Genomic DNA, 23,946 nt, shown 5'->3' with positions numbered 1-23,946 from the left:
CATCTCCCTGACCTCCAAAGCACAAGTGTCCCAGGCCCAAGCCTTGATTCGCTTCGCTTTTCTATTCTGCCTTTTAGTGACAGTGACCAAATGGGCATCTCACCCCTGGGCTCTCCTTGGAACCCCAGGCTCGATTATCTCCTATCTACCCAAGTGGTATTTCCACCTGGACCCAACCAACATCACAGTCCACCAAGTCTGAACCCTAGTCCTCTCTCCACCCCATCCCAGCATGCTTCCAAGCACTCAGCCAAAACACTTGTAGTCCTTCTCCGTCCTCCCCACCCTTATGCCCCACAACCATGAAAAGGACAAATCTTGATGGCTCCACCTTCAAACCAGAACAAGACTCCAGTCACAGCCACTGCAGCCATGCCTACTGGTCCAGGCATGAAGTTGGGGGCCTTTCCCAACCACCACCTTGATCTCTACCACCAGCTTTACAGATGGGAAAACTGAGGCTAGGGAGGGAAAAGCCTTCCCCGTGGTCACACAGAAACCCTGCCAGGGCTAGCTGGAGCCTGGGTCTGCCCCCACCTCCTGAGGCCTGTGTTCCCAGCGCCTGGATGGGGTTTCTCTTGAAGCCACTTAGCAGGTCTGATGCCACTGCAAGGCTATGTACACCCGCATGTGTGCCCCTGAGGAACAAAGAGTCTGCCAGCTGGGTTTGGGTTTCAAGACATCTGTCGTCGCCCTTGACCTGGAGATCCTAAAAGGAGATTGTGGCCAGAACCGGATGGGGGGCGGGGCCCACGGGGGGGAAACATCAATAAGATGCCACCTTGCCTAGAAACCGGAGAGTTCGCTCCACCAGCCCCGGAATCCTCTGAGTTCACTTGAGGAGGCCAGAAACTGCAGGGGAGGGCTGGGGTTCTCAGCATTTATTTCAAACAGCTGTTTAAAGAGCTTGTTTAAAATATAGATCATCATATATATATATATTTATATATATAAAATATATAAAGAGGAATTGAAGCCAGCCACCCCAAAGAAAAAGCTATGTTTTATAAATATTTCCGTAGCTCCCACATCCCAGAGGAAGAACAACAAAACAAAAAAACATTTACAACCCAAGCTAGTGGTTCCATGTGGTGGGCCCAGTAGGCTCAGACCCTGGGGTGGGCTGGGGGTCTCGAGGGCTACGCCTACAGAACATTCTGTTGAGGACAGACTGACCTCCCACTTCCCAGGAAGCTGGTGTCTCTGGCTACGGAAGATCGAGTCCATGCCAGTCTTGCCAAATCCACGCCCCTGGCTCCTCAGACCCGCCTGGAAGGCAGCAAGTGGGCACTCTGGGGCCTCGGGCTGCCAGGTTATTTTTAATCTTGTCGGTCTCCTTTGATGCCCTGGCTTTCCCTCCCTGATGGCCCAGCCTTCTGTTCCTGGCAGCTTCCAAGTGGAGGCAAAGCACAAGCCTCCTTCCACGCTCGGCATCTGGAATTCAGAAGCCAAAATCCATGGGGTGTCTCCGGCCCCCCGGCTGGGCTCCAAGGGTCCCCGAGGAGCCGCATGGCCTCACTTGCAGACGTAGCGCTCCACGGTGCGCTCACACCTGCGGCAGGTGACGTAACAGCACCAGTGGTACTTGCAGTGGCAGCGCTCGACCACGCGGTCTGTGTAAGGGTTGTAGCCGCGTCCACAGCACATGAGGTCACAGCTGTCGCTGCCATGTGATGTCTTGTTGCACTGCCTGGAGGGGGATGGGGAGGTCAGTGAGCACCCCCATCACTCACCAGTCACCCCCACTCCCAGCCAGGCAGCCCCAGTCTCCTCCGACCATGGCTGCTGCCTCAGTCCCCCTTGGATAGTGTCTTGGTCTTTGGGGAATTCAAGATAAATTCTTTTTCCCAGGGTCCTTCTCATTTTCCCCTATATTTCTAATAGGTGTTTATTAAAGTGAGGGGGTGTTTTGTTTCCTTTGTCTCTTTTCCTATACCTTCTACTTCTAAATACTTGAAAATGTCTCAAACAATTGGTCAATAATCCTATCTTCATATTTAATCCTTATTTATTTTCTAACAAATACAAAGATCATTTTTACTTTTCGAATCTTAGGAGAAATTTGGAAACAAATGGCATCAGACGTGAGGCACAGGGAGCTTCTGGCACTCTCTGCTTGGGGACAGAGGGTCTATCAATCATTTGCCCCCTTTGAATTAGGTGCTTCCCTCCAGGATTTTATCTTATTGGAGGCAGGGAGGGTCTTTGGGTCAGTGGAATTGCTATGCCCACTTTATAGGTGGAAACAGGCTCAGCAAAGGGCAGAGGCCTGCTCAAGGTCTTACAAGGGTTTGCTTATTCATTCTCCCCACCTAAGAGGCAGAGAACCCATGGGCTGGAAGTGATTCAGGAAGAAATGAATCACTCATGTGGACAAAGAAGACACTGAAGGTCACTAGAAACCCCAAATATCCTTGCCATCGGTTCTTCCGTCTAGTGAGGAAATGTCTGTGCAGGTCAGCATTTAGGCTTCACTGGGATGCTGTCATGGGAAGCAGCGGGGTGCCCACAGCCACATGGACCAAGGAATCCCAGAGTATCCTAGGTGAGTAAGCCCTAGAGATGACCAAACCCAAGCCTCATATGTCATGATGGGGAAACTGAGACACAGAATGGGCAAAGGACTTGCCCAGCATCACACAGGGTGAGCACCAGGTCTGTGAGAGTTCAGGAAGGCTTCCTGGAGGGGGAGGGGTCATTCAGGCCATTGCATGAAAGATAAATAGGAATCTCAGATAGAAGCGAGGGCATAGGGTGGTGAGGGCATGGAGAACAAACACCTGACCTAATGTAAGGGGGCAGTGACAGACAGATGAAGCAGCAAGGCTGGAGGCAGGGGGGCCAGGGAGGAGACTGGTCAGCAGTTGAGTAGAAGGCGGCGAGGCCTGAGCCGGAAAGGAGCCATGGAGAGGAAAGGAGAGATCTCCTGGAGGGAGAGCCGGGAGGAAATGGTGACTTGCATGTGGGGACCGTATGCAGTTCCAGGCAGGACGGAGGAGACAGGAAGCAACAGCAGAGCAACATAAGCCCCAGAGCCAGCAGACCTGGGTTCAAACCCCAGCTCTGCTGCTCACTGGCTGTGTGACTTCAGGCAAGTCACTTAACCTTTCTGGGCTTTTTTTTAGTCATTCAACACCATTAGTCCCTCTCAGTCTTATCCTGAAAGTCTCTAGACCAAGGAAGGGTGGTGGAAAGGGTTTCATTTTATTTCTGGGTCCCTGACATGCAATTTTTGAAATCTGCCCTCCAGCTTCAGACCTATGCTGGTGCCTGTGATGGGGAGCTGAGGAGGCTGGGGCCTGGGGATAGAGCAGGTTTCAGAGTCTGGAATAGGGACTGCTGAGGGGCCTCAGTTCACCAGGCTGGATTTGAGGAGGGCATCTTATCTGGCTAGGGGGCCCCGCTATGTGTACCACCTACGCACCTGCCTTTTACAGCTAGCAAAGCTCATTTCCATCCAACCCCCTGAGTCCCTAAATTCCCAGCCTAGTAAAGTTCACATTTCCCCTCCTCCAGGAAGCCTTCCTTGCTGTCCAGGCTGAGTCAGGGCCCCTCTGGGCTCCCCGGTTTCCCTCTGTCACAATCTGAGCACTTGATGTCCCTCCCCAGCCAGCCAGAGCCTCATATAATGGATGTAAAAAGTGCCTGTGGTTGTGAGCCACCGGAGTGGTTTGTTACTGCAGAAAAAGCTGACCCATACAGCTGTCTGCCAAGGCCCATCCTTAGAGGAATGGCTGAGGGCTGAGCATGGCGGGAAACGGGGTGGTGGGGGGTGAGGGGGGGGTGAGGGGAGGATAGCATTCTGAGAAAGCAAAGGTGGCTGCTGGTGCTGTGGGAGGGGGCCTCCTCATCAACAGTGTGGGAGCAAGTCCTTGGGGCAGAGTCACGACAGCTGGGAAGGAAGAGGCCTGGCAGCCTCAGGCAGGGGGTCGGGGGAGCCAGTCATTCACAAACCCTTCCCAGGGCACTGATCATGCTGGGAGTGGGATTCGAATCACAGCCCCAGGGGCTGTGGGATTCGAATCACACCAACCTTCCAGGTGTGTGGCATTGTCCCCAAGGCACAGAAGACAACCTTGAGCTTCAGGTCCCCCTGCTAGAAAGCTGTGGCATCAGGATGGGAGGTGTCCTTCCTGAGATACACACAGGCACAGCCACCCCAGGCTCCAGGGAGAACCCCTCTTTGCTCTGGTGTCCTCAGTGGGCTTCCCCCAGGTCCTGTGGGTTCTAGAATCCTACCCGCCCCCCCATCCTCATCACACCCACCCCGGGTCCTCAGCCTAGACTCTTGCTCCTTCCTGTCTCTCTGGCCTGACCTGGTTCCATCTTCACACTGCCTGACCTCCTCAATCTGGCCTCCAGATGGGCGCCTGGGCCTCCTCTTACAGCCTGCTGCCCTGGCCCATGAGGAGGGAGCCCCCCAAAGCAGCCCCCCTCTCCTAGAGACAGGAACGTGGGCTGAGGAGGAAGCAAAAGCTGGCCAGGCACCAACTATGTGCCAGACACGTTCTCAGACACCCTCACTCTGGTTCAATATTCTTTTAACCCCGAAGAACACTCGTCTTGTGGAATGCTATTAGGGGCTCCTTAATAAAAGAGTTCCACAGCCAAACACCTCTGGGAAACAGAGGCTTAGACAGATCCTTTACTGCGGGATTCCTCAGAGCCTTTAATATGTTCTCGTGCCTTGCAAAGAGAGTTTCCCAGTGTATTTGATTGCACAACTATTTCTTTATAGCATTTCAGGATTGGATTCCTCCTGAACCATCTCAGGAAAGAGCTGCCCCTCTGAATCCTCACCAGCCCCTCCAGCCCACCAGACCCAGGAGGTCTGTTGTCCCCAGTGGCTCCCTCCCTCTCTCCAGTCCTGCATCAGCTTCAGCCTCTAGGATAGGCCTTGCTATAGGGATCCCAGCCCTGGCTCTGAAATGGAGGGTTGAGGGGGAGGCGGGGGAGAGGCTAGAAGAGAGAGCTAGGGTTTGGGAGGGGTGGATGTAGGTGGGGACGTGGGAGCACCCTCTCTCCACAAAATGCAGGCTGGCCTCACTCTCCTGCTGCCCCTTTGGAGCGTGCCTGCCCTGGTCCTGTCTCCATGCTCTGCAGGCTTTGGATGTGGCCAAAGGGGCTGCCTGCTGCCTCCCCCGCCCCATGGCTCAGTTCATTGTCCAACCAGCAGGTTGTCTGATACGATCCTTCACGTATTCATTTGACAGACATCTACTGAGGACCTATTTTATGTCAGGCAGCCTCTTTCCTAGCCCTTGTCTCCCACACAGTCATTGTCTCCTCCCAACTGTCTCCGTCACTAGGGGGCAGGTGAGGTAGGGACCTCTCAGGAGCCTCCCTTCCCAAGGAGCCTCTGCCTGGGTGAGGTGCACAACAGCCTCTCCCAGGAGCTCTGCCAGGGGTCCCTGAGACCCCACACCTCTGCTCGGCATTCGACCAGGCAGGAACTCCATTCCCCAAATGCCAACTGAAGCCCAACCGACCATGTGTGCCCGGGCCTGAGCTGGGAAGGGGCATGCCCCACATGACTGACCTTTCCTGCCAGGGTGGCAGCAGGCCCTTACCTGTCCTGCGTCCCGTGCGAGCCCACCTTCTCATTCTTCATGCAGAAGTCAGGAGAGCTCTGCAGATAGACGAGCTCCGAGTCCTTCACAGGCCGGATGTCCAGGTCCTTGGGCACCAAGTGCTTACGGGTACCCATGGGTCGGTGCACCACCTTGGTGGCCGACAGGTAGCGGGTCTTGAGGTCGGCGGCCACATCCCGAAGCTCCTGCAGCCCCTTCCAGCAGGTGCGGATGGAGCAGGAGCCAGAAACCCCATGGCACTTACACTTCATTTCCAGAGAGGCGCGCAGAGCCTGCGGACAGGGGAGGGCGTTGGGCTGGGTGGTGGGGCTCCTTCCCTTGCCTGCCCTGGGCCCTGGCCCCACCCCTCCGCCTGCCATTGTTCTCAGGGAGTCACCGCCTGCTCCAGGCCGCAAGGGACAGGGACAGGGCATTTTGCTCTAAAGCTGCAGGGTAGATCCTTAGCTCCTTCTCCAACCCTGGGGGGCAGCTGGGAGAGGCAGGGAGAGTGTCTTTCGCAGGAGTAACGGTGCCATTCACACACCTACTGTACCTAGTGCTCTCCACTTCAGATGGTTTCGTCAGCACAGAAGTCGTTCACGGGCAACACCATTAATTTCCCCATTTAAAAAAGAGAAAATGAAGGCTCAGAGAGGCTGAGTCTCCCGCCCAAGGCTACACAGTTAGGAGATCTTGGGCTGGGAGTTGAACCCAGTTCTGAGGGCAATTCCGAAAGCCATGGCTTTTCACATTCTCTGCTTTTCCTCTCTTACAAAATGTTTGCTGAAAAAAAGGGAGTGGGAGAAGAAAAGGAAGGGAGGGAGAGGAGAAGCAGCAGCAGCAAGAGGTGGGTGCTCGGGGCTGGTCTTCCCCGCGGCTGCCTGTTGCCGCATCATCACTCAGCACCTGTCTTCATGTGCGCTGAGCAGGTGTGTAATCGCTACCTTATAGAGTCGTTGAAAGGATTCAACAAGATGACATGTATGAAAGCGTCTTGTGAACTACTCAAGTTAAATCAATATTTGGTTTTGAAAAATCAGTCTAAGTAAGAATTATGGTGGGCAGAGTTGGGCTCGGGGCCGGGGGAGACTCTAGCCGTGGCTTTGGAAATGACTCTGTGCGACTGACTTCCGCAGGCCTCAGTTTCTCCCTGTGTACCTGAGGGGTGTGAGTGAGACGCCTTCTGCACGTCTTCCAGTTCTGAAGTCTAAGCCCCGCCCCCTTGCACTCAGGACTGGGATCCCTCTGCCCTCCCGCCTGCCCTGTGGGCTCCACTGCAAGGGTTAGGGGTCTCCCGGACCTGTCGGTGCATCAAAAGTACGAGGAAACTGAGGCACACGGAGGGAGCCTTGCTGCAATCCCATGGGGAGTTAGTGAGGAAGCTGGTCAAGGTCCCAGGGTTCCCTACCCCTCACAGTGCCGGGAAGTGGGGAGTGAGGGAGTCCACTTGGGTCTAGAGGCTGGAACTGTCTCGGCAAAGCCTGTGGAGAGCACACAATGAGGTGAACCTGACTTCAGGACACGCTGGGCTTCCCAAGGGCACGAGGTCCTTCTAAGTCATCCAGGAGAGTAAACCACACTCAGCTCCTCAGCTCAGAGGGCAGGAAGGGCCAGGCTTCCCGAGGTCTCGGTGCCAGGGCAGGGTGTGCTGTCATTGACCCTCCTGGGCCCCTGCGAATGGTCCCAGGGAGGCCAGCTCCAAGGTATCAGGGCCCGGGGACAGGCGTGAGGCGCCCCCAAAGCTGAGGACCCTGAGTGGACTGCACTGCGGGATGGGATGGCTGCCAGTGTAGCGGGAGCATGGCAGCATGAGGCTGGGGCCTGGCCGTGGGCAGGAGTGGGGCTGGGTTCTTGGGCAGGAGGATGGCGAATGGCTTCCAGTGGGTTTCCAAGGGTTGTGGGGAGCAGGCCCACAGGGTTCGGAGGCAGAAGTTCTTGGTCCCTAGCCAGACTCTGCTACAGACCACAGGGTGACTTGACCTGTTTCCCCAACTGTCCAAAGATGGCCTGGACGTCCTAGAATCCTTACATAAGGGAGACGAGAGAGAAAGGAAGGTGAGGACGTGGAAACCTCTAGACTTGGAATCCCATAGACCTGGGCTCCATCGCACTGTGCGTCCTTGGCCAAGCCACCTAAGCTCTTTCTGCCTCACTTGGGGCCTCTGCACAATGGGCCCAAGGGGGCTGCAGGGAGGAGGTGGTGAGATTCATCCCCAGCTGACACTCCGCCCCTCCGGGATCAGCTCCCTGTCTGTAAGGAGGGGTAATGGTACCTCTTCACAGTGTGGTTTCATGAACCATGGAAGTGAAAGCTAATCAAGCACCCACCACGGTGTCTGGCACCCAAATGAGTATCAAGTTTGTTAAAAAGGTCCGTTCATTCACTTATGCATTCATTCCAACCTTCTGTACAATGAGGTGAGGAATTAAAGCAACACAGATCATGACATACATGGAGGGGAAATCATGTTTTGGAGACTAGAGAGGGTTTTTGAAATGGGAGAGGGTTCCCATTAGATCCAAGGAGATGACCCTTAGCTCTCTACAGCCCGCGGCCCGCTCCATGCTTCCTCTCATGCCCGGCCTTGGCCCAGAGCCCCAGAGGAGGAGTCTGAGGAAATGTGACAATGAGGACTAGAGAGCACCCAGCCATCCCATTTTATAGATGGGAACAACTGAGGGCAGAGAGGAGGTGACTCGCCCAGTGTCACACAGTGAGTTTAGAGCTCCTGACTCCCAGCTTAGCGCTCCTTCTGCTCCACCAACGTTCTCCAACCCAAACCCCGGTGGACCCCCTGGAGGAGAAGCCAGGCAAGCCCCAAGCAGCTGGAGAGGGAAGAGTCAGGGGAGGCCAGGAACACATCAGTGTGGGGGTATCAGGGCCCGTCCCCACCCCCTCCCCCTCCACTGGGGCACACCGGGTGGCCCTTTCCAGGCCAACTGGCACAAGCACAACCATCTGGGGTGGGTGGGCGGGTGGGTGGTTACCTGTCTCCCCACTTCACTGTTGTGTAGACGCATCAGTTTATTGGCTTGGGATCCTGTTTTTTTCACCTTCATAGGAGCATCGGAAAACTTGGCCCCCATGAGGAGCCCGTAGCTGAGGTTGTCCGCACATCCTCCCCAGCGGTTCCCGGGCCCGGGTGGCTCACCTGGGACGGGGCCGCAGGAGCAGCCGGGCAGGTCGCCGGAGGTGCAGGCCCGGGCGATGGCGTGGCTGATGGCGGCCGCCGACAGCGCATACACGAAGGCTGACTCCCGGGTCCCTGTGGGGAGGAGCAGGGTCAACCAGGGCGGGTGACCCAAGCATAGGACCATGCCCAGGGCTGAGGTCCCCACCTGCCTCTGGGGCCAGATGGGGTCAGGGGTGGTGAGTGGATGGAGCAGGTGGAGGGTGGCACTAGGGCCATTCGACTGTCACCCCTCCGTCCTCCCCAAAATAGACTAGCTGACAGGCACACTCACTCTGAAGCCCGAAAAGCCAGCAACCCCACAGGCACACCCTCACACACTCAGCACACTGCATGCCCCACACCCAGCGTCAGGGACTGCTTTCAGGCACTGAGGGCCCCGTCCCTGAGCTCCTCAAACAGCCTGCTGCAGGATGAAAGGTATCCCCTAAAAAGATACGGTCAAGTCCTGACCCCTGGTACCTGTGAACGTGACCTTATTTAGAAATGGGGTCTTTGCAGGTGTAACTGAGCTGAGGTCATTAGACGGATCAGAGTGGGCCTAGATACAACAACGGGGGTCCTTGGAGGAAGAGGGAATCTTGGACATAGAGAGGGCAGAGGCCACGTGACCGAGACAAAGCTGGAAGAGATGCAGCTACAAGCCAAGGGGCACACGGACTACGGCAGTCCCCGGAAGCGAAGGCGGGCCAGGAGCATGCGGACCGCGGCAGTCCCCGGAAGCGAAGGCGGGCCAGGAGCATGCGGACCGCGGCAGTCCCCGGAAGCGAAGGTGAGGTGGGGATGAGTCTTCCCCCTTGCGCCTTCAGAGGAAGTCCTGCTGACACCCTGACTCTGACTTCGGATTTCCACCCTCCAGATGAAGATGATTCTCCCCTTGTGAGAAGCCCCCAGAACGTGGGGCTTTGTTACAGCAACTTTAGCAGCTAAGATGGAGCCAAGGTGCCTTGGCTGTGGGGTCCTGGCCTCAGGTCCAAGCAAATTACTGCCCTTCTCAAGCCTTGGTGTCCTTAACTGTAGAGTGGGAATGATATACCTACCTCACGGGCCTGCTCTGGAGTTGAGATAATTCAGGAAGAAGGGAGGCTTTCTTTGTAAAGTGCTGCACACACACGGCCTGTCACTGTGCAGGGGACAGAACTGATCCCCTGCCTTTCAAAAGCCTCCTTATGATACACAGGAACCCCTACCCAAATCCATCCCAAATGCCCCCTCCTCCAGAAAGTCTTCTCCACAGATGCTCTTTAATCTCTGTATCTCTCTGGGCCTCTCACAGCACTTTGAGTCGGGTTGGTCTAGAATTACCGTGCGGCACACCTGTCTGCCCTAAGGGTGGGCTCAGTCGCACTCTCGTTATAGACTCCCCATCCCGCCCACCGGCCTCCCTGCATCATTCATTCCTTTGTCCAGGTATGAGGGGTATGCGTGCATTTGTACTGCCAGCCAGGCTCCCCTGCACTCCCCGTATGTTCATCCATTCATCAATTCATGCCCAAACATCCATGGCCATGATTAATTCACCCACCCACCCATCCGTGGATCCATCCATCATCCAGTTATTCACTCATCCACCCATCACGCTTCCATCCATCCATCCATGAACACAGCCACCTATCTAAACACACATATATTTATGCCTGAATTCATCCACCTCTACCCACACGCATTCCGCAGGCTCTAGCAGGCCCCGCCGACCCCCTACCTCTCTCCAGGTCGAGCAGATAGTTGGGGGCGAGCTCGATGGAGGAGCAGTTCCAGCGCATGTCAGCGAAGGCCCGGCGGCAGGCCTTCATGACCTCGCGGGCGGCGTGCACGATGGTGTGCATGAGCTCCAGGTTGCTACGGCACAGCTGTACCTGTGCAGACACCAGGCCCTCCAGCTGCTTGCAGTGCTGCGTCTGGTTCAGCGCCAGGGCCGCCGGGGTCTTGGACAGGGCCCTGCACGTGGCCAGAAAGCAGCACCAGTGAAAAGGGAGTCAGGCCGGAGAGGGACCCTCCACCCACTGTATGGCCCCAGCCTCTTCTCAGTGGGTCTGGAGCCTTTACTGGAAGGAGCTGGCAAAGCAGGAGGCCAAGCACTGCTGTCCCCAGTAGGGTAATGGCGCTCCCTTCCACCCTTGTGTGACCTTGGGCACATCCCTGTCCTTTTCTGGGCCTGAGGCCCTCATTCATAACATAGGATTGTGACCCCACCCCCTGCCACCCTACCTAAGCTTTATTATAATTAGACTAACAGTTTTCTAGTTCACAAAGCATTCACAGCCATTGCCTTATTTAGTCCTCACACAGCTGTGGGTTATTATTTTTTATGCAACATCCACTCAATACTGAGCCAGACACTATGCTAGGTGCTAGCTTATAGTCATCGGCATAATATGCATTCTTAATTGAGCACTTACTAGATGCACAGTGTGAGTTAGGAGCTTCTCATTTTGGCTTCATTTAATTATTAAATCGATGTATCAGGTTGTAAAAATCCCTCATACATGCAAGGGATTTACGAAAAGATTAAAGCCATTCAATTTTGTGATAAATGGGATTTAGCCATTAACTTGGGCTTCCCTGGTGGCTCAGATAGTAAAGAATCCACCTGCAATGCAGGAGTTCTGGGTTCAATCCCTGGGTTGGGAAGATTCCCCTGGAGAAGGGCATGGCAACCCACTCTAGTATTCTTGCCTGTAGAATCCCCATGGACAGAGGAGCCTGGCAGGCTACAGTCCATGGCGTCGCAAAGAGCTGGACGCGACTGAGTGATTACGCACACAGCCATTAACTTGCTGTGTGACTTTAGATAAATCACTGTCCTCCCTGGGTCTCAGTGTCTGTACCTGTACACTGTATTCCCCAGAGCAGGCTCCAGTGAGACACTCTGAAAAAGCGGATCCATGGTCAAGCACTTTTTAGGGATGTGATATACTATATCCCCTCTTGAAGAATAATAATGCATATTTCCATTTTAAAGGCCCTGAGAAGTCCTGCAGCAAAGCAACAGGCTTTGTTTGTAACTTCCAAGTCTGCTGAGCACAAAACCCTTTATTTGAGGAGTCCCAACCTCATCCATGCTTTGGGAATGCTGGCCTAGGAGGTTCTCTATGAACCCTGATGATGCTATAGAACCTCTGAGCTTCCCAGATCTCGTCTCTGGGCACTGAAATTCTAAGACTTTAGGACCAGGGGACCATCCTGGATTCGCCTTCTTCCCAGGCCTTCTCTCAGGAGGAGATTGCATCAGGCTGCACCTCCTCTAAGTGGAGGCTAGAGGGACCCCACAGTCTTAGAGTTCCACATAGACCTAGTCCCTACCCTAGGGCCAGCTGGTCCTCAGAAATCTAGCAGAGATCTTGGAGGGACAAGGGGAAAGCAGGGGCCAGCCTTAAGGCCTGCGTGCTGTGTGTCCCACTTGCTGGGACCATGGCAGACCTCATCCAGGGTCAGGGCTGAGACCTGGCAAGGCCTGGATTCCTGAGCTCCTGGCCTGAGATCCCAAGGGAGGCAGCTCAGTGCCAAAGAACAGCACAGGCCTAGGCAGACTCTTGGCCCTGTCACCCCCACCTCCGTCACCCGCACTCCCCCGTGACCTTGAGCAAGGCAAGTAACCTCTCCCCTCCCACTACTGTCTGGGGGATTAAGTCCATGAGTGTCACATGCTCTGTCCAGGGCTGACACACCATGGGCAGTGCCCTGTGATGAAATCTACTACATTACTGCATTGGTGGCCTCTTCCTACTTACTTAGTGGCACTTACTTAGTCAAGGTCAAGGGCTCCCCTCTGACTTCACGGCCCCTCAGGTGGCAAGCATACCATCACCCCAGTGCTCTCCAGCCTCTTGTCCTTTCCCCCCCACATATTGAAATATCCACTATACCAGACTCCTAGCTTCTCTGACAGGGACTACCCTGACACCATGCCTATGCCCAGGCTTTTCCTGGTGCCAGGAATGCCCTTCCCCTGTTCCTGTACCTAAATGAAAAAATGAACTTGATCTGCTTGTGGGAGAAATATTTACTAAGCACCAACTCTTCCCAGACTCATTTGGTAATGAAGGACATAGATCCATTCCTCAAGGAGCCCCTCAACGGACAGCTGCACAGACCTGTCACCAGTTATAAGGCAACCTAGATGTTCCAGCTCACGGACTAGCCCAGGCGAGAGCTCAGGCTTTGGGCAACAGCTGTGTGACCTGGGTAAGTTACTCAACCTCTTTGGGCCTCATGCCATCTGTTATAAGAAAATGATAAATTCTATTTCCAAGGATTATGGTTAAGATTTAAATGTGATAATGGCTGGAAAGCATTTGGAGTATTCATATATGGAGCTCCTCACTTGTAGCCACTTAAATCTTGGACCAGAGGGAGTCAGAAGACCTGGGTTGGGACTCAAGCTCTGGCCTCTACATGCTGTGCAATCTTGGGTAAACTGCTGCCACTGTCTGAGCATCAGCCACATAATGGGGATTCCTGGAGGCCTTGCAGGGGCCAAGTGAAATGATATGTGCTTATGGGTACTAATAGGTTAGTTGGCTTCCTCTTGCCTCTCTCTGACATGCCCCTACAACTCCAAAATATAGAAATCTTCCCAGAGGCCTGGGAAGCAGAGCCAGGACAAGTGAGCACAGCCTGGGGGCCACACTGGGGTGGCACAACCCAGCCTGAGATTGACTGTGGGTGACTTGGGCTTCTCCTTCACTGCCATCCCTGGCCCACCCTTCCCCCTCCCCACAAGGCATGAGCCGAGAAAGCTGGTGTAGCTGGTGCAGACCTCAGGCCTGATTGCTTGATCCTGCCAATGCCGGGATACCTGGAGAACCTGCTGCCTGAATTCCTGCAGCCCGTAATGGGTGAGGGGGGACCACACAGGGGCAGTATAACTCCCCAGCCCAGCCTGTTTCTTGGTTGTTGAAACCTCTCTGCCTCCATCCAGCAAACACTGCCCATGCATATGGACCCACTGTCCCAGACGGACACAGCAGTTCCCAGTTTACAGAGCCTCTCATTTCATCCCATTCTCACAATGTCTCGGGGGGCCTGGGAGAATATTACCCACTTTAATCAGAGGAGGACACTGAAGCAGTCCAACGCCTGGGCGCTCGGCCTCCTCCGGATGCCACCTTCCTGGATGCCCACTCTACTGGGCTGGGGTCCGTCCACACTCAGCCTGCCCTAAGCCCCCTCTGCCCATCACCCTTGCCCAGCTTCCATCCTTCCCCTCTGAGCCAGTTTTCTGTTTCTCAACAGGAACGATTACAGGAGAGATATGAGAAAGCACCCAGCACGGTACTGGGCATACAGCAGGCACGCATGCAGGGTGGCTGTCTTCCAGGTCCTTTCCCTGGGCGCCTGCTCAGAAAGTGGATAGCATAAGCTCAGACTTTTCCTGGGGAGCTCAGTTCAGGTAACTCCTGAGCACCGGGCACTGCGGCTCTTGGGAGGGGTTCTCTGGACTCCTGGGGTCTGGATCAGCCACTCTGGGTCAATCTGTCCATCTGAAGTCATCAAGCATCCACCTCCCCAGCTGGTGGTGAGAGAAGTTCTATGAGGGGGATCCAGCGTGGACAGTGAGGCTCAGCCTTCCCAGGAGGGCAGAGGACAAACGGGAACCATCCTGGAGGTGCTGGGTGGGCACGGGGCTGCGGAGAGCGCAGCTGGGACAGAGCGGCCAGCTGCGGCATGCTGGGAGAGGCCAGCTCACGGGAGCGTGCAGAGCGGGAGATCAGGAGGCGGGAGGCAGCGGATTCCACTCCAGAGGAGGGCGATGCGGTCATCTGGTAATTAGTGGTAATGACCGTTTCTAACTAAGGCCCCCTTGGGGAGGTAATCAAGGATTAGGGTGGGAGGCGGGGGAGTTACCCGTCTGGACATCTCGTCCGGCTTGCCTCACTGCAGCAGACCCCTAATTGAAAACATTTTGGTTTATCTGGGGGAAGGTACATGGGGGAGAAGGTAGAAGAGAGGACATGAGGGGACAGAGAGTTCACAGGCGAGGCCTATGCCACAGGGGCCGTGGGGACGGCTGAGGTCTCCTCATTCAGGAGCTGGGGCTCTCCTGGCAATGGTGGGGTGGTGGTGAGGGGTGCAGAGACCTGGGTTTCAGCTCCAGCTCAGCTGCAACTTTGGGCAAGTCACCGTCCCTCTCCAAGCCTCAGTGTTCCCCCTCCATTGTGCAAGTGGGGACACTGAGGCCCAGAGAAGGGTAGAGCTTGCCCAGACCTGTACACAAGCAGCCAATCAGAGAATCAGAAGCAGAGCCAGGCTAGAACTCCTAGATCACAGGCTAGGGCTCTTTCACTCCACTGTAGAGATGAGGAAACTGAGGCTCAGAAAGGCTCGTGATTTGCCTGAGGTCCGGCTCACAGCTAGTGAACTGTCAGAGCTCAGGCTGGGACTCAGGTCTCCTGACTCGGGTCCAGCACTTCTCCCAGCCTCTCCGCGGCAGCTGTGTCCCTCTGAGTCTCTTAGGACTCTTCCTTGAGAGGCCTGACCCAGAATGAGCAGCAGGCTCACTGGAGCCACTCCACCCACCCTGGGGCTGCCTCCAGAGGCTCAGAGAAGGCTGGAACCATCCTTTCTGCCCCCACGACAGCCAGAGAAGGTTCTCCCCACACTCTCTGGTCTGAGTCTCCCACCATTTGGCTTGGGTAGGAGGGATCCCCCCAGGTGTTTCCACCCCCTCTCCCTTACCCCCACTCCACAGGAAGTTCAGGCTGAGTCCCCGGTCCCCATAGGTGGGCATTCTGGGTCATTCAGCCACGTCTGCTTTCAGTTCCCATGTCAAATTCCCCTCTCCTCTTCAGCTTACTTTCCAAAGCCCAAGGCAGCAGGGTCCCCTGGCACATCCTCAGGACCCCCAGCTTTTCATCCCCACTGTGCACTTCTCTATTCCTAACTTTCCTGTGGTTCCCTGAGACCGAGAGGAAACACAGCCAGGCAGCTTAAGTCCAAATCCTGCCCCTGCTGCCTACTAGCTGTGACACCCTGTTCATTAAAGGCCCGCTGAGCCTCTACTTCCTCTTCTGTTTAATGAGGGAGATGGCCGAACCACTTCACATGGTGGTTGGGAGACAGATGAAACAGCATACATCAAGAACGTAGAACAGTGCCTGGCATATTCCAAGGCCATATATATATATACACATATGACCTTGCCATATCGTCTGCAAAGCCATATATACACACACACAGATACACATACACATATTGTTATTCTTAAACTCCAGTCTTTCTCCTGCTTCCTCCTATATCTTCAGCTCCAGCAATTTAACCACTATCAAAGAGGTTTGGCTTCATGGAGCCTGTCTGCCTGGCTTCTGATCCCACATCCACCATTAATTAACTAGCTGTGTGACCTTAGGCCGGTTACTTAACCTCTCTGTACCTTAGTTTCCTCATTTGTAAAATGGTAGCGATAAGAATGTCACCTACTTCACAAGAGTATTATCAAAGTTAAATGTCTAAAGCTCTGGGGATTTACTAGTAAGCTCCTGTAATTCCTGGCTTCTCTGTTTCCCCACACGCACAGTCCTGTCCCTGCGGTTCCTTCTGCCTAGGACGCCTGCTTTGCATTCCATCCATGGCCATTGAAATCCCATCTATCCTTTGAAGCCTGGCTCAAAGTCACCTCCCTTCCGTGGGACTAACCACTCTTTCTCTGGGCTCCCATGCTCCCTCTTCCAGGACACAGCCCAAAGTCCACTTTGTATCGTTATATGTCTATTTCCCTCAAGAGGCTGGAAGTGCTTTTAAGGCAGACACCGAGGTATACTCATTTTTTTGTGGCAGCCTAACCTATACAGTGGGGATAGCATGGATGTTGGGCTTAACTAGCCATCTACTGCAGACCCTACCAAGCCACATGCCAGCTTGGAGGCCCGTACAAGTCACACATTTTTCAGAGGGAATGACAGCAATGTCCCCCACAACATGTTAGTGGCAAGCCCAGTTCTTGGCCTCTGATGCTGCTTGTGCCCTTTAACAATGCCTTTCCCTCTCTGAACCTCAGTTTCCTTATCTATACAATGTTAGTGGTGGGCGAGAAGGACTTGGGCTCCCTGATCAGAGGTTCTTACCAACTGGGGCAGTGCCAGGTACGAGCAGAAGGAGGAAAGTGGCTGATTTCTCATAAAACTAATCAGGAGCAGCTGAGAAAAGTTGGTTCCCCCCCCACACACACACCTCCCCACACACACTGGGAAGCCGCTGAGCCCAGGCTTCTCCTTGCAAACAAGAAATGCAAAAAGATGGCATTCCCCTCTCCAGAGGAAAATTAATCGATAACTCAGCCCCAGAAGAGGCAGGGCTGGTGACCTCAAGACTGTTTGCTGGTGGCCCAGCCACTATCACCCTGTCTTCCAGCTAATCCACGAACCTTCCTCACAGTCCCTCCCCAGCTTCCATAATCTGTCCCCTGCCTGTCTTATCTGCGTGGCTCCCCGCCCCCGACCTGGAACTCTATATAGAGTGTGTCCTGTCCTGGACTTTCCAACCACCCTGGGAGTTCCTCCACCCAAAAGGGCCCTTCTCTCACTGCCCCGACCCGCCAAACTTCCAGAGATTTCTCAGGTCCCTCCTAGGAGAACTACCCCGGAAAAATCAACCTAGGGTCCCAGTACGTGCCCCCCACCAGGTGGGCTCCTCTCCTCTCAGTCCCACAGCACTGCACTGGTCTCTTCTGGAGCACTTGGGAGTTATTTACAGCCTGGGCTTATCTCTTCCAGACCAGAGGGCAGCTTCTCCAGGAAGTGGCTGGGTTTTACTCCTCTCTGCCTGCCCTCACTGCTTACAGTCCTGCACAGAGCAGGCACTCCCTTCTGCTGGATGGAAGAGAGTTTCTCTCCCACCTACCCTTCCATTAATAATTTCTGTCTAAAGGACTGTCTTTCACATGTGCAGAGCATCTGACAGTTAAGGAGGTTCTTTCATGAGCCCCTTCTCATCTGACCTGAGTGAGACAGAGGCTCTTTCCCTCCTTTGACAAAGGAGCGCGCTGAGACTCCCAGAAGCTGAGAGACACTTTCCCAAGGTCACGCAGGAGGGGCAGTCTGGACTGTTTGAGGACCTCCAGCTAGGGTCAGGAGACTGACAAGGCACGTAATATTCAGCAGGCCTTGTGTGCAGAGCACAGACCCCTAAGACTGAGCACCTCGACCAGGCTCTTTCCATCTGTCCTGGTGGAGGTCTTGCGTAACTCTCAGCTGCACAGGACAGCAATTCCGTCGCCTTCCACACCCTGCCTCGCTCCTCCCGCAGGTAAGGACAATATTTTACAGAGGAGGAAAAGGAGGCTTAAGAAGGGTGACTCGCCCACAGCCCCTAGGCTACTTCTGCTCCCCGGTCTTGGGTACGCTGGCCCGATCCAGGGGGCCCCTTAACGCTCTCCGCCTCCCCCGCCCTCGGGGGCCCATCTGCGTAGACGCGGATCCCCTACTTACAGCCACTTGATGCCATAGCACACGCCGGTCTGGAGCGCCAGGGCGAAGAGCAGCGCCTGGCAGACCTGCGGCCGCGCCCTCATCCTCGCGCGGCGGGCGCGCAGGGGGGTCTCACCCTGGGGAAGCCGCGCCAAAGTCCAGCCGCGCTCCCGGCCGCCGTCGCTAGTCCTGCGCGCAGGCCGCCTGCAGTCGGGGAGAGCGGAGGCTGCGGGTTAAGGCGGCGCGTGGGGCGGGGGCCACGGGCGTGGGGGTGGGGGCGGGGGCGTTTTATTCAAATTACAAAGGAGGGGTTGGGGCCCGGGGAGGCCGGGCGCGCGGCGGGCGTCGCCTCCAGCCCAACATAGTCCCGGACGCTGCCGGCGTCTGGCTCAAATTAGGTGCCGCGGGAGCGCGGCCGAGGGCGTGTCCACCTAGAGCCGCCCGCGGCGAGAAGAGAAAGGGGCGTCAGGATCAAAGACTCAGGAGAGACCAGGCGGAGAGACAGCGAGAGGGAGAGAGAACCTCAGAGAGCGAAGCTGAGAGAAGCTGAGCAGAGGGACAGGCACACAGCCCTAGAGAGCGACGGAAGGTGTCGAGGGCAGAGGCTGAAGGCGGGCAATGGGAAGAGCAGATTCTGCGCCCAGGATCTGGGTTCTCATCGCCGCAATATTGTTAGTTATTGCCGGCTTGGGCATTCTCCTTCCCCGCTGGGGCTCGGTTTACCCCCTCTGTAAACTGGGACCACAGTTGTTATTCAAACAGTGATTATGACACAATTCACCTTTTAAAAAGAATATAACGCGATCGATATTTTTTTTCCTTCCCAGCAACCCTGAGAGATGGTACTATCACTGCCCCTATCTCACAGATGAGAAAACTGAGGCCTGGAGATGTGAAATTGGATTGGTCAGCCAACGAGCGGCAGTCTTCTACGCTCACGTCTACCCGGTGTCGGGTGAGATCGTGGACCGTGAGAAGACAAGGAAACGGGGGCTTGTTCTGGGGCATCAGTTTCTTGGGCTGTGACAGGTAGGATGAGAAAGGGGATGGCAAAAGTCTTTGTGCAGTGAGGGCTACTCAGGGTCCTGAGATTCCTAGTTCCTCCAGCGATGCCCCCTTGGTGGGTCGGATGGTGCCCAGGCCGGATCGGAGGCGGGGCGGCCTCGCCTTGGCTAAGCCGGGAAGCTCACGGGGCCGGCAGGATGCCGCCTCTGGCCGCCAGGCGGCGTCCTGGGGCCGCGGAGTATCCTTACTCCGCCCGCAGGCCACAGAGTCGCTTTCTCCGCCTTTTCTCTAAGTCTTCTTCCCCCGCCCCCCTTCTTCATTCTCACCTCATGAACTCCCTTCCCAGCTTCTCCCAAATTTACCAACACCTGGCGTTAGTCCGGAGACAAACAGTCCCAGCCCCTCCTCCCTGGGGAGGAGCAGACAAAGGGGTTTCTTCCTAAAGGGTTTGGGGAGTTGGAAAAAGGAGGCGCCTTAGTGGGGGGGCGCTTGACCCAAAAGGAGGTGTTCTCATCTGACTGTCTGACCTTGGACCTTCCACCACCCCAGCCTCGGCTTCCCAGTCTATAAAAACAAGGGCCTGGACTTCACGCATCTCCTGAGGTCTTTCCAGTCTCCAGGAGTCTGCAGGTATTTTGAGCCCCCTCTCCCTAAGTTCCCAGTATTACATCCATCTGTGTAGTGTGTGCGTGCACGTGTGCGCCTTAAGAGCACACACACGCACAGACACATATTTTAAATCCCACTGTTTCCTGGGACCTTGTGGCATGACCCAGAGCAAGGCAGGGAGAAACCTCTGAATTACATTTTGTTTCTCCTCCGCAGAGTTCTCCCAAGCTAGAGGCGCTCGCTCTAAGGCACTGGGGGCGGGGAAGCAGGAGTGGTGTTTCAGCTGGGGTCTTAAGTCTAACTGAGCCCCCTCTTCCCACACGCTCCTGAGAACGAGAAAAATATCGACTGGATATGCCGGGAGCGGCGGAGGGGGGGAGATCGAAAACTCTGGTCACTGTCCCTCCTCGCCCCCACCCCCTTCCAAAGTGTGGGCTCCCCTCTAAGGCGCCCAGCATTCCAGGGTAGGGAGAAGGAAGGGCTGCACGCGGAGAGAGGAGAGCGCGGACTCACCGCAGGGGATCCGTGTCCAGCCCAACGCGCGCAGAGAGAGAACGGGGCCGCGCGGGTGCGCACCGGGACCCAGGCCTCCAAGCTATCCCTGGCTGTTTCGGAGCGGCCCCGGTGGTCCTGGGCTTCTCCCTTCGCTGCCCTGGCACGTCGCTGGGGGAGGCGGCTCCCGGTCTGGGCCTCTGGGTCCTGGCAGATTATTCCTGTCCACTGTCAGAGAGTCTAGGACAGCCGCGAGGGCCGCTGGGTCACCCTCAGCCTGCGCCTGGAGGGTCAGGGAGCACGCTCCTCCCGGAGCCCTCGGCCCGCCAGGGGGCGCTAAACCCGGGTTCGAGGAGGGCTAGGCAGCAGCCTCCTGTGCCCTGGGACCTTGGGCAAGTCCCCTTCTCTTCCTGGGCCCCGGTATCCCACTCCGGGCATGGGGTGAAGAGGAAACTAAGTGCCCTCTCAGATCTGGTCGTTCTATAAGACCCTCCACTTTGCCGCGGTCCGCCCCGGACTGCCCGACTTCTTGCTTCAGGCCCGGCTCGGAACCTCCCTTGGGATCAGGCGTGTAGTGGACCCGCATCAAAGCACAGTGTCTCTGGAGAGAGAAGCGGTCCCGTCCTCCTCCCGCTGGGGAGAAGGCTCAAGCTTCCCGGCTTGCAGCGGGCGAGAGCTGAAACCTCCCTGGCTGTGCACACCGTGGGCACCGCAAGCGTAGCCGCAGGCCCGCTCCAACAGGTGGGTTATAAGGCTTGGGCTCTGTAAGGCCCTGGAAACCCCTCTGCCTGCGAGGCTGCCCCGCTAAGCCAGAGTCGACGGGCGCACACCAAACACCAGCGCCGGCCCGGGAACCCGCACCCGGCGCTAGCGCTGTGTCCACGCCGCGAAGGTCGCCTCGGGCCCGGCCCGAAGCCAGGGGGTGCGCAGCTTACAGAGCCGACCCAGAGAGCCGGTGACGCCGAGCGACTGCTTCAAGGTTACCTGCAACGCCAAGCAAGGCGAGGCCCTCAACACGGCTTTGACTCTGGCCGCGAGTCTTGCTAGATGTGCCTGCTGGGCTGCGGAAGATGCGCCGGGTGACCCGCGAAACGGGTTAGTTTGGAATTGGGAAGGGTGGGGTGGGGGAACTCGGGGTTCCTCCCACTACCCCCTCTAAGCCAGACCTCGAGCGCCTAAGGACCGTGAGGGTCTTGGAGGTACCTAAGCTCGGGGACCTGGGAGGTGTGGGGCCCGTGCGCCAGCTCAGCCAGATGTTCGCGGCTGTTCCAGAGGTGCCTCGGGGCCGGGACTGGGCTTTCTTCCTCCCTATCTGCCCTAGCCTGGAGCTCAGGTCTGTAAACAAACTCTCGATTCTCCCCCTTCCCCCCACCCCCACCCTGCCGCTTCTGGAAGCAGGTCCCAAAGCAAGCCGTCCGCCCCCGCCGCCAATTTAGTAGGCGCTGCGGTCGTTGTCTGCCTTTCGCCACCTTCTCCCGCCCCACCACACACACCCTCTGCCGCTGGATCCAGGTCCCCCACCCCCGGGATGGCGCGGGCATGACCTCATCCGTGGGCTGACTCGGAGGGAGAGGGTCGAATGGGGCGGGGGGGAGAAGCGGGACTGGGAGGCTCGAGGCGGGCCGCGGGGTCTGTACAGCCTACCTCTACCTCTCATCCGCTTAGAGCCCGCGCCCCGAGGCCCCAGCGGTTGCTCTCAGCGAAGGGACTGCCTGGGAGAGCCACGGAACAGACTTACGGAGGAGGACTGGCTTTGCTTACCCGGGAGCGGGTGCCCAACGAGGTCCCCCACACCCGCCCCGGCTCTGGCAGGTCCCGGCTGAGAGCCCACCCTCTGCCGGCGGCCACGGCTCACCTCCTGGGGCGCTCGCCTGGCCGGGGGGCCGGGGAGCGGCGAGCGCGGCCCCTGGAGGACCCGAGCGCTCTCCCGGCTGGGCAGGCGGCGGGGGCGTCCTCTTCGCGAGCTGCCTGGAAAGGACGCCCGGGATCCTGGCGAGCCGCGGCCGGCTGGGGTCCCTCGGGGACTGGAGGGCGCTCGGCTCCCCAGGCCCGCGCTCGCTGACTCGCCCGAGTTCTGCTCCTCGCCCGAGTTCTGCTCCTCACCCGGCACGGTCTCCGGGCGCGGGCAGCCCGAACTGGTTTATAAGGAGCCGGCAGCTGCTTTGATCCGCCCACGTCAGCGCGCAGAAACCCCACCGGGTGGCTCGGGCCGCGAGCGCGGGGGGCGGGGGCGGGGTCCCCGCGGATGCCACGGACCCGCGGCGCCAGCGGCACGAGAGGACGTCGCACCCTGTGAGCTACAAAGAGACTTACTAATTATAACTCTAACTGGTGGTGTGTACTGAGCGTGCGGGCTGTGAGCCTACTGCGTGCCCGGGGCGCTTGGGGCCCAGGTAGGGCTGATTTCTAAACCTGACAGCAAGCCCCGTTTGGATCCTCCACCCTGTCTCGTTGGGCAGAAGAGGAAGCCACCGCTCAGAGGGAAGTCAGACTTAGGTCTGAGTGCGGAGCCCGGGTGTCAGTAGGAGTTGGTGTTGAAGCTCCATTACTATAAGCGTCGTGGGTCAGGAGAGCTGCCGTGGCAGCCCAGGACCAGCTTCTCCAGCTCACCTCTCCAGACCTCCTCTGCTCCAGTTCTGGGAACTCTCAGCAAAGAAAAGAGGTGCGAGGGCTGTGCGCTGCATGCGAGGCGGCTGTAAACCTTAGGCAACAAGAAGGCAGATGTCCCATCTATGGGATGAGTGCTGGGGAGTCTGCCTGGTCCCGGGGAGACCACCAGCCAAGGACTGGGTTTCAGAAGCTAAAGCAGACTATGGTGCTTCTTGTGCACTGTAGACCTAGCCTGGGGCTGGGGCTATGTTTCAGGGGCAACTTCCCTGGGACTGGTTGAGTACCCACACCTTCCACCCCCACCTTGGCTCTTCCTGGCTGATACTACTCCACTCCCATTTCTAACTGCTGGGTCAGGTGCTTTGGATTTCTTGACTTCTGTCTCCCCCCATCCCTTCCACCCCAGGAGCCTCAAGTCCAAGGATAACCTAGTTCATTAGCAGAAGGAGAAACAGATTTGGTGAAAAAAGACTTCTTTCAGGTCCCCAAAACACCTGGTTACTCTTTCCCCTGTTCTTTGCAGCCACCTGTGAAGTGGCTCCCATAGGCTGTCCTAACCTGGCTACAGGTCCCTGCATATACAACACATTCATCTGAGCCCACAGAACCCCCCACATGTTCTCAGCCATGCAAGTATCTCTGCATGTAAGCAGGCAGTCTCCCTTGCACACAGGGCTAGACTTAACCCCCAAATGGTCACAAACACCCTCAGGAGGTAGTTGGACAAACCACATGCCCCCACACACTCAGCAGCACATGTAAGTTAAACGGCCATACACGTCTTCAAGATGAGGCTGAACAGGCAGACTGTCCGCATCCAGTTTATGCACAAGCACACGTTTCCATGCACACAGTGAGGACACACACAGCTGCCAAGTGGGCAACACCAGTATACATATACTCCTACTTACAGGCAGAGGAATGTCCTTGTGAACACGTGCTGGGACAACCCCCATCTCTTCTTCCAGAGCATTGAGGTCAATCCCATTCCAAATGCCACGGGAAGGTAGTGGGGTTTTAGGTGGGGGGTGTGGGAAGGGGCCGTGGGAGACACTACTGCTCCAC

General features: G+C 56.6%; 1 protein-coding gene across 2 annotated transcripts; it reads right to left on the bottom strand.

The window, feature by feature from the left end:
* On the bottom strand, nt 867-22,403 carry WNT11 (Wnt family member 11). Of its 2 annotated transcripts, XM_018059327.1 has the most exons (7): nt 22,127-22,403; nt 18,187-18,369; nt 10,464-10,699; nt 8,559-8,836; nt 5,571-5,863; nt 1,520-1,690; nt 888-1,434 (listed from the first exon to the last, which is right to left on the bottom strand). In XM_018059327.1, exons 2-7 carry the CDS (start codon nt 18,267-18,269, stop codon nt 1,320-1,322), a joined length of 1,176 nt encoding a protein of 391 aa, XP_017914816.1. In that variant the 5' UTR covers nt 18,270-18,369; nt 22,127-22,403; the 3' UTR covers nt 888-1,319. The 2 variants fall into 2 exon arrangements, with proteins under 2 accessions (XP_017914817.1, XP_017914816.1); XM_018059328.1 differs by lacking the exon at nt 22,127-22,403 and adding an exon at nt 20,293-21,771 and having other exon boundaries at nt 867-1,690.

The sequence above is a fragment of the Capra hircus genome, chromosome 15 (genome assembly GCF_001704415.2).
Source record: "Capra hircus breed San Clemente chromosome 15, ASM170441v1, whole genome shotgun sequence".
NCBI lineage: Eukaryota > Metazoa > Chordata > Mammalia > Artiodactyla > Bovidae > Capra > Capra hircus.
This window is presented reverse-complemented; position numbering and strand designations above follow the sequence as displayed.

Excerpts from the sequence above, each read along its gene's own strand:
- WNT11 (XM_018059327.1), bottom strand. The coding sequence starts at position 18,269 with ATGAGGGCGCGGCCGCAGGTCTGCCAGGCGCTGCTCTTCGCCCTGGCG. Across the intron at positions 8,837-10,463 it reads TCTGCTCGACCTGGAGAGAG|GGACCCGGGAGTCAGCCTTC; the intron begins GTAGGGGGTCGG and ends TCCTCCCCACAG. Across the intron at positions 1,435-1,519 it reads GTGGAGCGCTACGTCTGCAA|ATGCCGAGCGTGGAAGGAGG; the intron begins GTGAGGCCATGC and ends TCTGAATTCCAG.